Source organism: Cinclus cinclus, chromosome 2 (genome assembly GCF_963662255.1).
Source record: "Cinclus cinclus chromosome 2, bCinCin1.1, whole genome shotgun sequence".
NCBI lineage: Eukaryota > Metazoa > Chordata > Aves > Passeriformes > Cinclidae > Cinclus > Cinclus cinclus.
Genome location: NC_085047.1, coordinates 69,277,722 through 69,290,191, shown reverse-complemented (window position 1 = coordinate 69,290,191; position 12,470 = coordinate 69,277,722). Strand labels below are relative to the sequence as shown.

Here is a 12,470-nt window from a genome sequence, read left to right as displayed (position 1 = left end):
CTGAGCCCAGCTTCCAAACATAAAACTATATGGGAATAACTTGTTCTTCAAATTCACAGTCTTTCTAACTCCACAGGAAATATTAAGTCTAGGTAGAATTCGTTATGGGATTCAAAGTCTTGTAGGTTTCTGTTCTCTTTGTTGGAATTGAAATAAAAATGTTGGTGCCTCATACTTTTTATCTTTTGTGCTCTTTCTATTCCAAGTCATCAGTTCAAGTTTTCTTTCTTTGCGTCTTGAACACGCTGTCTTTTTTTTGTCTTCATTTTTACTGAAATGGAAAGTCCATTTTCTTATTTCTGTCCATATTTGGAAGACAAAAGGATTAGACCTTTTCATATATCTCTGAAAAATAGCTTGGAGAGGTCTGTTCTTTATTGAGTCTGAGTTTGATGGGAGAGAGCTGATGGAGAGGAGTAGACCTTTACTTCATTTATAATTCCCTAGACAGTGATTTTGAGAGTGCTGTAGCAACATTGCTTTCGGTGACTGTACTAGAGTATCAGCCATATAATGCTTCAGTTGCTTCCAGGGTTTCAGTGCTTAAGTAGAGTTCTCAGAACATAATTTACTGCTACATTTCATTGCAAAATATTTTGTATTCATACAAAAGTACATACGTGTATGTGTTATTCTATCTACACAACTGTAATTCTAGAATTATATATGAAATTAATAATTTTTATTCTGTGCTAATTTCTGATTTTAACTGAAGAGAGGGTCTCTGATCTGTTTACCTGTAACAGAAGGGCATAAACTTAATTATCTGGTGCAAACTTCTTTCAAACCTCTGTTACTTTAATGTGTAAGATGTTTCTTGGCTCTAATTTTCTATAGTATGTGAATCTAGTGAATATATTTCACAGTGATTGAAATACTTATAATACTAATGTATGCATTAAATGCTGTGTGACCATGATATATGAATTGATATATAATCAATTTATTTTTATATAGGGGATGTCCCACTTTGGTGCAAGCACTACCAGGTCCTAGTACACAAGTTACTGCTGGGAGCAACCACACAGCTATTCTCTTAATGGATGGCCAGGTTTTCACATTTGGAAGTTTCTCAGTAAGGAAATGTTATTTGCTTATGGGAATAAGCTAGTAGTTTTTTTGTTTTTCTAACTTTAAGCAAGAGCTTTGGTGTCTGTGCTCCTGTCAAAACTGACATGGACATGTAAAGCTTTAAGCTTTGTTGTCTTGCCCTGAAACTTGGCCCCTGAAAAACAAGTCTTCTCTCAGAAATGGGGTATAAAAGTTTTTCAGTTGACGGAGGGTTTTGTCCCCTTTCTCTAGAAGAAAAAATTAGTCTAGGCCATATTTGGACCACTTGATTTTTTTGTCTGGTTTTAATATTCTAGTGAAGTTTGCTGAAAGCTTCATCAAGTCAAGACAAAATGAAAACAAGGCACGTTACTTGAAAATGTCTTCACTAGGTTTACTTACATTGTTATGAAGAAAGATGGGTAACGTGCTGAATAGAAGACATTTGCTGTATATACGTTTTTCATTGGCATACAGTACATTTTCTCTGCCTGAGGGAGGTGTCTGGTAGCAATTCTTTCTACATACTTAGGTGCAGTATAAGAACTACTTTCTTGGTAACTAGTTGTACATAGAGGTAAGGCCCTAGGTCTCCAGATAAGTGTTAATAAACATGTGCAAAAGTGCTTGCTGAGGCACTTTATACTTTTTTTTAGCTCAAGTTTGATGTGCTAATCAATTTCTAGGTACATTTAAGAGGCATTTGCTCTGTAAAACTTAATCCATGTAAGTTCATAATTGAATGGAACTTGGACTGTATCTGAATATATCTGAATCTGTCTAATTATAGATTTTTTTTCTTATGAATCTGTTCCTTGTTTAGCACTGACATTAATCAGATATTGAACATTGCAGGAAAATAATACTTTCATATTTGATTCTGAAGATGGAGATGAGGGTTATCCATCGTGGAGGGTTTGAGTTGTATTTAACAAAACCTTTACTCTAAAACCTAACTGAAAAGAGAGGAGTATATCTGTCAGTAACTCGTTCCTGGTGGTTAAATATATAACGCTTCACTTGGAGCAGCCATTGCATTTTGAAGGTAGTTTTGTGGTAAATTCTCTTCCAGCTTACAATTTTGTGTGATAGAACTACTGTAGTAAATTATCCTTTTTTGAGGCTGTTACTGTCACTTACTGATTCTTGCATTCTTTCTACAGAAAGGTCAGCTTGGCAGACCAATTCTGGATATGCCCTACTGGAATGCAAAACCAGCACCTATGCCTAACATAGGCTCCAAATACGGACGCAAAGCTACATGGATTGGAGCAAGTGGAGACCAGACCTTTCTCCGGATTGACGAAGCTCTCATCAATTCTCATGTGCTTGCTACATCAGAGATATTTGCAAGCAGGCATATAATAGGCAAGAACTCCTATATTATTTTAAATGCTTATAGGCGTACTGGAGAAGAAAGTGGGTTCGGTTGTGTAAACAATAGAGCAGCAAATCAAAAACATGGATGGAGAGAATGACAATACTTTGGCCTTCTAATTCTACTGCATGTGATGATCCTTTCTTCAGAAAGGTGGTTTTTATTAAAAATAATAATGTAAAAATCTTTCATTTGCATTTAAATTGTACTACTATTTTTTTTGTTGTACCAGTAAATCTGTTCTTCTCTACTGTATAACGTGGCATTTTCTAAGCATGAAGCATTAATGAGTGAAGTCTTCATGTTTGTTTGCTCTTTTTGCTCCCTGATCTAGGTTTGGTACCAGCTTCAATATCAGAACCGCCTCCTTTTAAATGTCTTCTGATAAACAAAGTAGATGGCAGTTGCAAAACATTCAATGATTCTGAGCAGGAAGACCTTCAAGGTTCTGGTGTGTGTCTGGATCCTGTCTATGATGTTATTTGGAGGCAAGTGTGGATTATAGCTGTTATAATATAGAAATCCTTTTCAAAATATTTTACAAGGCTGGAGATTTGATTATACTTATTTTTCCTGTAAATGAAAAACAATTTTTAGTCTTCCATAAACATGTTTCATGTTTTTTCGATGGTTTGTTCAAGTAAGCCCAAAACAAACATTTTGTGTTGCCTGCATTTTAAAAAAATTTTTTTTTTTCATCGTTCTCATTCCAGTCTCATAATGTTTTGGGGATTTGCATCTGTTCTGTTTCTTTACTCTCTTTATTCCCTTTTCTCCATCTACTTAACATTTGACTGAATGACTTCTTGCCATATTCAGTTACCATATCTGTGTGTCTTAAGTTTTCTTCTGTCAGGCATTAGTGGTTAAGACCACTAGAGAAGGGGTGGAGCAATGGTATTCTTTTCAGTTCTGACATTTTGGGAGGTCAAAATAAAGGTGCTTATTTAGATGGTATAGACATTCAGATAAATTGTATTTATTTCAGTCTCTGGAAAGTAGTCTTTGAGCAAGTCTAGATAATAAGCCTTTGTTCCAACACAGAATCATAACTAATTCATCTATAACAATTTAAAAGCTATGTTAGCTAAGATTTGGAGAGAAATCTGAACTTCCATCTGAGTTCAAGAGCTTGATGTTTAAATTGTTTGAAGACAAGTTAGTGATGTAGGGAGCCACCTAGACAGCATTCTTCTGGGAAAGATGGTATCTTATAGGGTCCTGTCTTTAAAATCTACTTGCATTCTACTTTGGATGTCTTCATCCAAAATTGAGATTCAAGAACTTAACAGCCAATTAACATTGAAGCATGTGTTCACCAGGCACATTTCTGTATGACATAGGAAGTATCTTGGATGGTTGTAGTTCTGCATTTTGCACATCTGAAGGATTGTTTAAATATCACTGTTTCAGTTCTTATTTAAATTATGCAGAGATTAGAAATAAGAGTAGCATCCACATCCCTTAGAGTTCTGTATTTTCAGCATATTTAAATCCACTGAAAGACTCAATTTGTGAAATAAACTACTTACCAATGGCCACGGGAACACAGTAGGTTTCAGGGCAGGCAAGGTAATGATACTCAACTTGAAGACAATAAAATGGTTATTCAGCTTGAGGAAGTACAAAGTCACATGTTAGATTTTATGGGTGAACATGAAGTGAAATATTTTACTGTCTTGAAGTATTTTGGACTGTAGAACTAAATCTAGAGCTTAAATACTTAACTGAAGAGTGGATTTTTTGAGTCTGCAGATTTATTTCTCTATTGTATCCTATTCTTGTTCAAAACAGTCTGAAGAAGACGTGTTAATAAATATGCATATTAGTAGTTAAATAATTGGTTTATTATTATTATTTCCGGGTATTTTAATTCATCCCTATTTAAATGATAGATTCAGTTTCTTGTACAGAGACAGCATTCTGATGACATGCAGCTTAAACATCTCTTAGTGAAATTCAAGTTATAGTGGAATGTTACGTGTGTATAAATTTGAACACTGCTAACTTGCCAGAATCCTGAATACATATGGTGCCCTTTAATATTTTTAGTTAGAAGTATTTCTTTCTCCATTAGATTTTTAAAAGAGTACCAAGTGGAAGTACCTTTTGTGCTTCTTCAGAACACTCCCATAGACTTATGTCTTCTTACTCTTTCCTCCTTTTACATAATGGTTTCCAAGATTTCATTTTCTTTTTCTATGTGTTAATCTACATTATAGAAAATCTTGTTATTCCCTTGTTTATGCTGCCCTTTTTTATAATCCCTTAAAAACTCATGAGGCAATGTTACCCATTTTAAAAAGCCTAAACAAAATACTTTGGATTCCTCAAGATTTTATTTTCTTGTTTGAAGGTAAGCCTTTTATTTTCACTTGGCATCTTTAAAATTTTTGAGCACATCTGCCATTCTGTTTAGTACTTTGCTAGTTACTTCATGCATCTTAATAGATAATGCTGTTTTAATATGTATTAGCTTTCAAAAATGTCTTAACAGTTTCTGACATTTCTAAACCCATAATATGACTGACTTAAAGTATAATAATGTTCTTTTATCTTTTCATGTGCTGGAGTGTTGAGCTAGCAAAGTTTTCATGTATTTGCAATACTGATGCTCAGTTTCAGGAGTTTATAACAGCAGATCTACATTCTACATTAAATATCTTTAAAATTTAATTATTGGTTAGGTTCTGTATTTTTTCAGTAGATGAAAGGTTTTGTTCATTCTCTTTCTTCTTGCTCTAGATTTCGCCCAAATGCCAGGGAACTGTGGAGTTACAACGCAGTAGTTGCTGATTCCAGGCTTCCCTCAGCTCCAGACATGCAGTCCCGGTGTAGTATTTTGAGTCCAGAACTTGCTCTGCCAACAGGTTCCAAAGCTCTAACCACCAGATCTCATGCAGCTTTGCATATTCTAGGTATGCATTTATAGTTCATGAGTCAGAACCTTAGATGAAATAAAGTAACGTAACTGCATGTGTAAAGAAATTGTAGTCTGAAAACTTCCTGACTTTTTTCAGTTAAAATTTTACATCATGGTCTTTCACCATTGCTCTTCACTTTTATAATTTGGCTGATGTTATCTTCTGCCATCTTAATGATGTTTTAGAGGATTTTAGAGTTCTGGTGAACCTTGTTGTTAGATGCCTACATAATAAAGTAAGAGACCTTCCTAGCCTTCCTAGATGATCATTTTGGAAAGCCTGCAGAATAAAGTCTGTATTCTTAACCTGGAATCTCAAAAAGAACTCAGACCTGAAAAAAGACAGCTTCAATAAGTTATTTTTATATTAAAGTAAATGCAGTATGTAAAATTAAAATACAATCTTTGCAGTTTTTTCTAATGAGTCATTAAATGAAATATTACTTCCTTTTGTAGCTTTTTTTGTGGTCTAAAAATGCAAAATTTAAGTACACTGTGTTCATGTATAAACTGGTCATATAGAACATACCTAGTGCTTCGAAGCACAGCTTTGGAAGCTATTTTAGCTCACTTGTCCACTGGTTATGCTAAGTCATCTGTTCCTTGACCTGCTCACTTCATTGTGTGCTACAGATGTGGCAACTTTCAACTTCAATGGTACTTTTTTGTGTCTGTGTCAAAGTAAAGCGTGTTAGGTACTTAGGTGTATGAAATAAAACACCTTTTGTGAAGACTTTCAGATCTGCTCATAATTCAGTTCCTTCTTTAAATCCTTTTGGATAATATTTTAAGTGTAAAAAATAAAAAATTCTGTAAGTAAAAAAGAACAAGAGGAAAGAAACCTAACCCCTTACAGAAGCATATGTGTGATTTAGGTTTGATTGCTTTGATTTTCTTAACTAGCATTCATTTCAATTTCAATGATTATAATCAACAGTGAGAGAATTTGAGTTCTTTTTGGTTTTGCTTTCTTTTAGGTTGCCTTGACACGTTGGCTGCTATGCAGGACTTAAAAATGGGTGTTGCAAATACAGAAGAAGAGACTCAAGCAGTAATGAAAGTTTATTCTAAAGAAGACTATAGTGTTGTTAACAGATTTGAAAGTATGTACATACTAAAATTTTACATCACAAGCTGATCAGCTTGCAAAGCAACAGACTAAGATGAATTGTATTTTTATTGGGTTTTTTTTCTGCAGGTCATGGAGGAGGCTGGGGTTATTCAGCCCACTCAGTAGAAGCCATCCGTTTCTGTTCTGATACAGATATATTGCTAGGTGGTCTTGGTCTCTTCGGTGGTAGAGGTGAATACACTGCTAAAATAAAGGTAGGAGTTTTAGTTTTGTTTTAAACAATATCATGTCTCAAAATCACAACTTCAGTAATGCTGTCTAAAACCATGATTAATTTTATTTCTTGATGAATATTTTACTATATATGGATAGCATTATGTAGGCACAGTGGATGAAGCAGAGAGCTGAGAATTACCATCCTTAATTCTCATGAATTGGCCCATTCTTACCTTCACTAAATGCTGTACCATCATAGAGATATCTTGGGCAGATATTTTAGTGGTCTGAATGGTTCTGTGGTCTATTTACACAAAGCTCTGCAGGCCATCAGCAGAAATTTGGTATTGTGGGCTTCAGGTTAAAATCACATCCCATGTGATACATGATAAGCAGTTGTCAAAAGCCAGAAGTGTCCTTATCAGGAGCCATTGCTTTCCACTTTCCCTGCCACTTTTCTCTCAGTCTGCTGTCTGGATAGCTTCTGGGCTGGGATTCTTCAGCTAAGTAAAAATGGCACCAAATGCAATTAACTCTATGCCAGATGTAGGCATGATTACAGGTGGAACATGTGTGCTGATTATTTTAAAATAAATAAATCTGGCTTTGGATAAATAAACCTCATTGAAACACACTGTGGTGTCAGAGCTCTAGTTTTGGGTAAGTGTTCTGTGCTCCTGTATTTAATAAGGATTTTGGTAAAAGATGATGTTATATCTGACATTTCTTTTAGATGTTTATATTTGTATATCCAGTCATTTAGTGAATTACTGAACTTTCTTCCTCTATTTTCAGATTAATAGATATGGAGGTTTGTTCTAGGGAAATGGTGACACATGCTTAGCAGTAACATTTGCATAAGTGAACAGGAGAGCCAAAATAAGTAGTTGTACTTTATTCTAGTTTAACATAATGACTGAGAATTCCAAATAACTAAGTCCAGCCAAGAAACTTAACCTTAGTCATGCTTTCTAAATGCTAGAGGTAATAATGTTGTGATAATATTCTAATATTATGTTTTCTGCTTGTTTAGGATTAGCTTATAGGCAAGTTAAGATTTACCAATCCTGCCAGAAATAAGGTCTGCATTATAGAGGTGTTTGCAAGAGGAGTCATAGACATGTATTGTGTTGCTCTTTCAAAATCATCAAACTAGAGAAATTATTTTTAAGTAAGAAAACAAAGTTCTCTTAGGTACTATGTTTTTCTCCCAGTCACCAACTGTTGATAACACTATTGACTGTCTCTGCTGCAATGTCAAGCTGTTCCTTTCCAGAGTAGCTGAGTCTGTCTTACATTTGTGTAGTGCAGTTCAGTCAGTGATGGAAAACCATCAACTTCTGCCCAACTTTGCCTTTTTTAGATGCTCTGCTTTTGTCCTTTTTGCAAGATTTAGGGAGTTTCTCCACTTAAAAATATATCTGGACATAAGACTGGGAGGTCAGTGTCAATTGCTGTTTCTTAACAATTAATGCCTGACTTCCAAATGGGGTTTTGCCTGTTAGTGATATTAAGTAGTCGTTATTTTTGGGAAGGAAGACTACTATACGATTTCCAGAATGCCAGACAAGAAAAAGTGGTACTATGAAGTTTCTAACACCTAAGACATAATTGTACCATTTTTCTTACTTCACCAGTTATTTGAATTGGGTCCAGATGGGGGAGATCATGAGACAGATGGAGACCTCCTTGCTGAGACAGATGTCTTAGCATATGACTGTGCTGCCAGGTGAGAAGTTTACCTTACGTACTTATACCTCCTTCTTGATCTTTATTTTTATTTCCCTGTACACATTTCAGTATTACTTTAAATACCAACAGAGATGGTCTACATGATCAGAGTTTTGTAGCAAATGATATAAAATACTTGAAGTGTGTAGGGAAATACTAAAACACCAAATACGTCCCCTAACTATTATGGTATTTAAATTAAAATAAGAAAAAAGTCTAATTCTTGCTCTTGTATAAATCCAAGTCAAATCCCATCTTCCTTCATTGAGACCACAAGACAAAATATTGCAGCAGCTCTTTCATGCATATGGTTGGGGTTAGCCATGTTCTAGCTGCTTTTACATTCCCTGTAATGAAGTAATTTAAATTTCAAATGATACATGATTAATTCTTTCAGGTTTAAGTCTTATATATCAATCCCCTAAATATATATTCTATTAATTTCTTGAATAATTATTGTAATTACTAAGAAATATGTATAAGTTCTTGTAATTTACAAACATGTTCTGAAATCAATATTATATAGTATTTTATAATTAATACTTTGCTTGCAGTATTATATATTAAATGTGATTGGGTTTATATGTGTTAATATAACTTAATGTCTCCTTACTCTGTTTGGCATTGTTATGACTGTTTCACAATTCAAGAACAAGCATGACTTAGGCATTTGTAGGTCCTTCTGAACTATTATTTTTAATTACTACAATATTTTTGGATTAAAATCTTTTGGGTTTTGAATATAAATACAAACAGCTTAATACCATTACTTGTGAATTTCTTTTATGATTAGGGTGCAATTTGTTAAAAATTAATATAAAAAAATAATTCACATCTAACATTTTCCCAAATTTACTTCTCCCAGAGAGAAATATGCAATGATGTTTGATGAGCCAGTACTCCTGCAAGCTGGCTGGTGGTACGTAGCCTGGGCAAGAGTGTCAGGACCTAGCAGTGATTGTGGATCTCATGGGCAAGCCTCTATTACTACAGATGATGGGTATATTTTTTTCTGTGTTTTTTATTTGAAAAGAAGAGCTCTAATAAGACTTGAATAATAACTGGGTTATTTGTCTTTCAGAGTTGTATTTCAGTTTAAAAGTTCCAAGAAATCAAATAATGGTACAGATGTGAATGCAGGGCAGATTCCACAATTACTATACAGGTAATACTTCTATCTCTGGAACAATTTACTGGCATGTTTTTTTAAATAGAAATATTAAATTCATTTTTACTGTATTTCATGAAAAAAATTTTGTATTAATCAAAGGAAATCAGAAAAATGTGGGGAAAACTTAGGTGTGTTTGAGAAAAGTAATGAAATTATACCCACATTTGATTCCTTGCTATTTTTCTTGCAGTCATCCTGCATGAGTCTTGAAATTTTCATTTGCATCCACAGAACTTCACAATTTCATATAACATGAGTAATATTTTTTGCTGCTTGGGAAGCACTCTATTTTGTCATCCTCAGTTTAGGAACTGTATACTCTTGAACAAACAATGTTAATGAAACAAAGCCAAAATCAACTGTGCTTTACAATAAGTTACCATAAACTTACCATTGCCATGATAAATGTTACGTGTTTTAATAATCAGGAACTCTATCACTGTGTTGACTGTATATTTTACAGATTTCCTCAGAAATATACATGACATAATTTTTACCTTTTGTTTGTGTATATAAAATCCCCTGGCCTTCACGCTGATTCTGAAACTTAGAATTCTTTCACACCAGTTCTCTTGTCCTTTCTAAGCATGTCCTTTTCCAAGGTCCTTCGCAGAACAGCTTACTTCTGCCATTAAGCTTTCTGTCCATAGATGCCCTGTCCCTCCAGGTGAAGGTTTCATTTCGATGTGTATGAAATCCTGAAATGATAAATTCATCATTTGGGTGATTTCTATGGAGAGATCACTGTAGCCAAAAGGCAAAAAAGCCTTGAGGCCTCTGAAGACCAATGAGTGGCACAAAAGAGGAGGTGCTGCAATGATAGATGTCGGTATTTTTAACCTCCACATATATTTTTCCCTTCACAAAACTAGTGTTGTTTTAAGGAATAACATTTCTAGTTTGATGTCCTCTGAGGAAATACAGTAGATACTTGTAATAATTTCATGTAATTAAATCTCAACCTTATTTTCAGTTGTCACAGTTCAGTTTCACTGCCACTTGAGCAAAATTTTAGGTACATGGTTACTGCTCTAGAATGATTAGAAAACTGGAGGAAGTTATATTGAAACTGGACTTTTTTTTTGAGAATTAAAACTTATTTTCACTTTGTTTTTTTTAACCTACTTCAACACTAAAATCAGTAAAAATACAAAAAGTAAAAAACAAAACACCAAACTCAACCCAAAACTCTACTAGAACTGGAGACTTCAAGTTCTAAAATTGTTCTTCCAGGTTGCCAACAAGTGATGGCAGTGCATCCAAAGGAAAACAGCAAACTAGTGAACCTGTACATATTCTAAAGAGATCTTTTGCCAGAACTGTCTCAGTGGTGAGTACTATCAACAATTTTCTGTTTCCTGCAAGTTCATATATGGTTAGGAAACTGAAAGATGTACATGTGGAAATAACAATGGTTTTGTGCTTGCTTTCTCAAGCAGAAGTTAGGTACACTGATAGAATATTTTTATTTTTTTTTTACTTTTTCTGAAAATTTTATTTTGGTATTCAACATGAAATACTTTCATTTTGCTTTTTGAGGTACAACTACGTGAAAGTATTAACCACATACAATAATAATAGTAGAAACAAAACTTTTTAAATCCTCAAATTTTATGTGATCTGTCATGTGCTTCTGTTTAGCTTTCAAGTACTATAAATGTAGTAAATATCCTATATCAGTCATGGTCCTGCAGATCATAACTGTTTAAAAAAAATTGAAGACGGCCCTGATAATACTTTATGACAAGAATGTTTTATGTCAAAAGTTGGTTTTGCGCTCTTTTGTAGATAAAACAAGTAAAATTTAATGAAAAATCTCTATAACAGGTGAATACATTTGTTCTTAAATAACTGAGAGGCTTTCACACATATTATTCTAATATAGATTATAGATAAATTTTATCATGGTACTACAGTGAAGTGTCCTCTGCATTCTCATTGCTTTTTTTATTCTCAAGCAAATTAGGATTTGTGTATTGCATGGTAGATGTGTATAGACATAAATGTGTTTTCATAATAAACATAGGTATAGGTGCTATTTGCTTTTCATCTAATACTCATGCAGAACAGTCATTTCTTGTTTAACACTAAATCTGTCTTCGGTATCATTCATGCCTGGAAATAGGAATGCTTTGAATCTTTACTGAGCATCCTTCACTGGAGTTGGACAACACTGGTGCTGGGAGTTGAAGAACTTCGTGGGCTGAAGGGTTTCCAATACACTGCTACTCTTCTGGATTTAGAAAGGTTGCGTTTTGTGGGTACTTGCTGCTTGAGATTGCTGAGGGTCTACACCTGTGAAATATATCCAATATCAGGTATTCCTCTCAGTTCACTTGTTTCATATTTATTAGCAAATAATCGACAGGACATTTATGGTTTGATCTAAGTGTTCATGTGGGATGTGATATCAAATATATTTGCTCACACAGATGGTTTTATTGCAGCAATTAAAAGACTTGCTTTCAGGAGCAGGAAATTTTCAACTGTCTGCATAACTAAGTATCCTAGTACCACATGTTTATGCTGTAACCTGTGTACTTTAGGTTAATTTCCTGTTTGACTTGCCAGTTGAGTTGTTTTGGACTATTTCTATCTTTTTTCATATTTCTGTACGTGGTGTTTGCTGTAGTGGTGAGCACAGTGTGAATTTGAAAGATTGTATGTGTTTTTCATGCCTGTACTTTAACAATGCTCATTAAAACACAGTATATATTAAAGAAAGGTCTTAAAGGGGAAGTTTTTAATGCTCATGTATCTTTGGTAGAGTTTAACACCCTTTTGGGTGTTAAATACTTTTGGAATTAACGTCTCTAAATGTAGATTCAAGAATATTGCTAAATTCCCAGTTTTCCTATTTGCATGTAAAATGTGCACTGTAACATGAAGACGTTTCATTATTGTACATTTAATGCTTCTGTTTGTGTAA

The 12,470-nt window shown here is 34.1% G+C and overlaps 1 protein-coding gene across 10 annotated transcripts in view; it reads left to right on the top strand.

Moving 5' to 3' along the window:
• Positions 1–12,470, top strand: part of MYCBP2 (MYC binding protein 2) — a 171,926-nt gene that overhangs the window by 73,722 nt on the left and 85,734 nt on the right. For all 10 annotated transcript variants that reach the window (XM_062487781.1, XM_062487784.1, XM_062487786.1 and 7 more), the window contains 11 exons: positions 958–1,075; positions 2,214–2,418; positions 2,763–2,916; positions 5,174–5,346; positions 6,329–6,454; positions 6,550–6,677; positions 8,277–8,368; positions 9,236–9,370; positions 9,452–9,535; positions 10,775–10,871; positions 11,667–11,859. In XM_062487781.1, the coding sequence (XP_062343765.1) occupies positions 958–1,075; positions 2,214–2,418; positions 2,763–2,916; positions 5,174–5,346; positions 6,329–6,454; positions 6,550–6,677; positions 8,277–8,368; positions 9,236–9,370; positions 9,452–9,535; positions 10,775–10,871; positions 11,667–11,859 (1,505 nt within the window). The remainder of the gene's footprint in view (positions 1–957; positions 1,076–2,213; positions 2,419–2,762; positions 2,917–5,173; positions 5,347–6,328; positions 6,455–6,549; positions 6,678–8,276; positions 8,369–9,235; positions 9,371–9,451; positions 9,536–10,774; positions 10,872–11,666; positions 11,860–12,470) is intronic.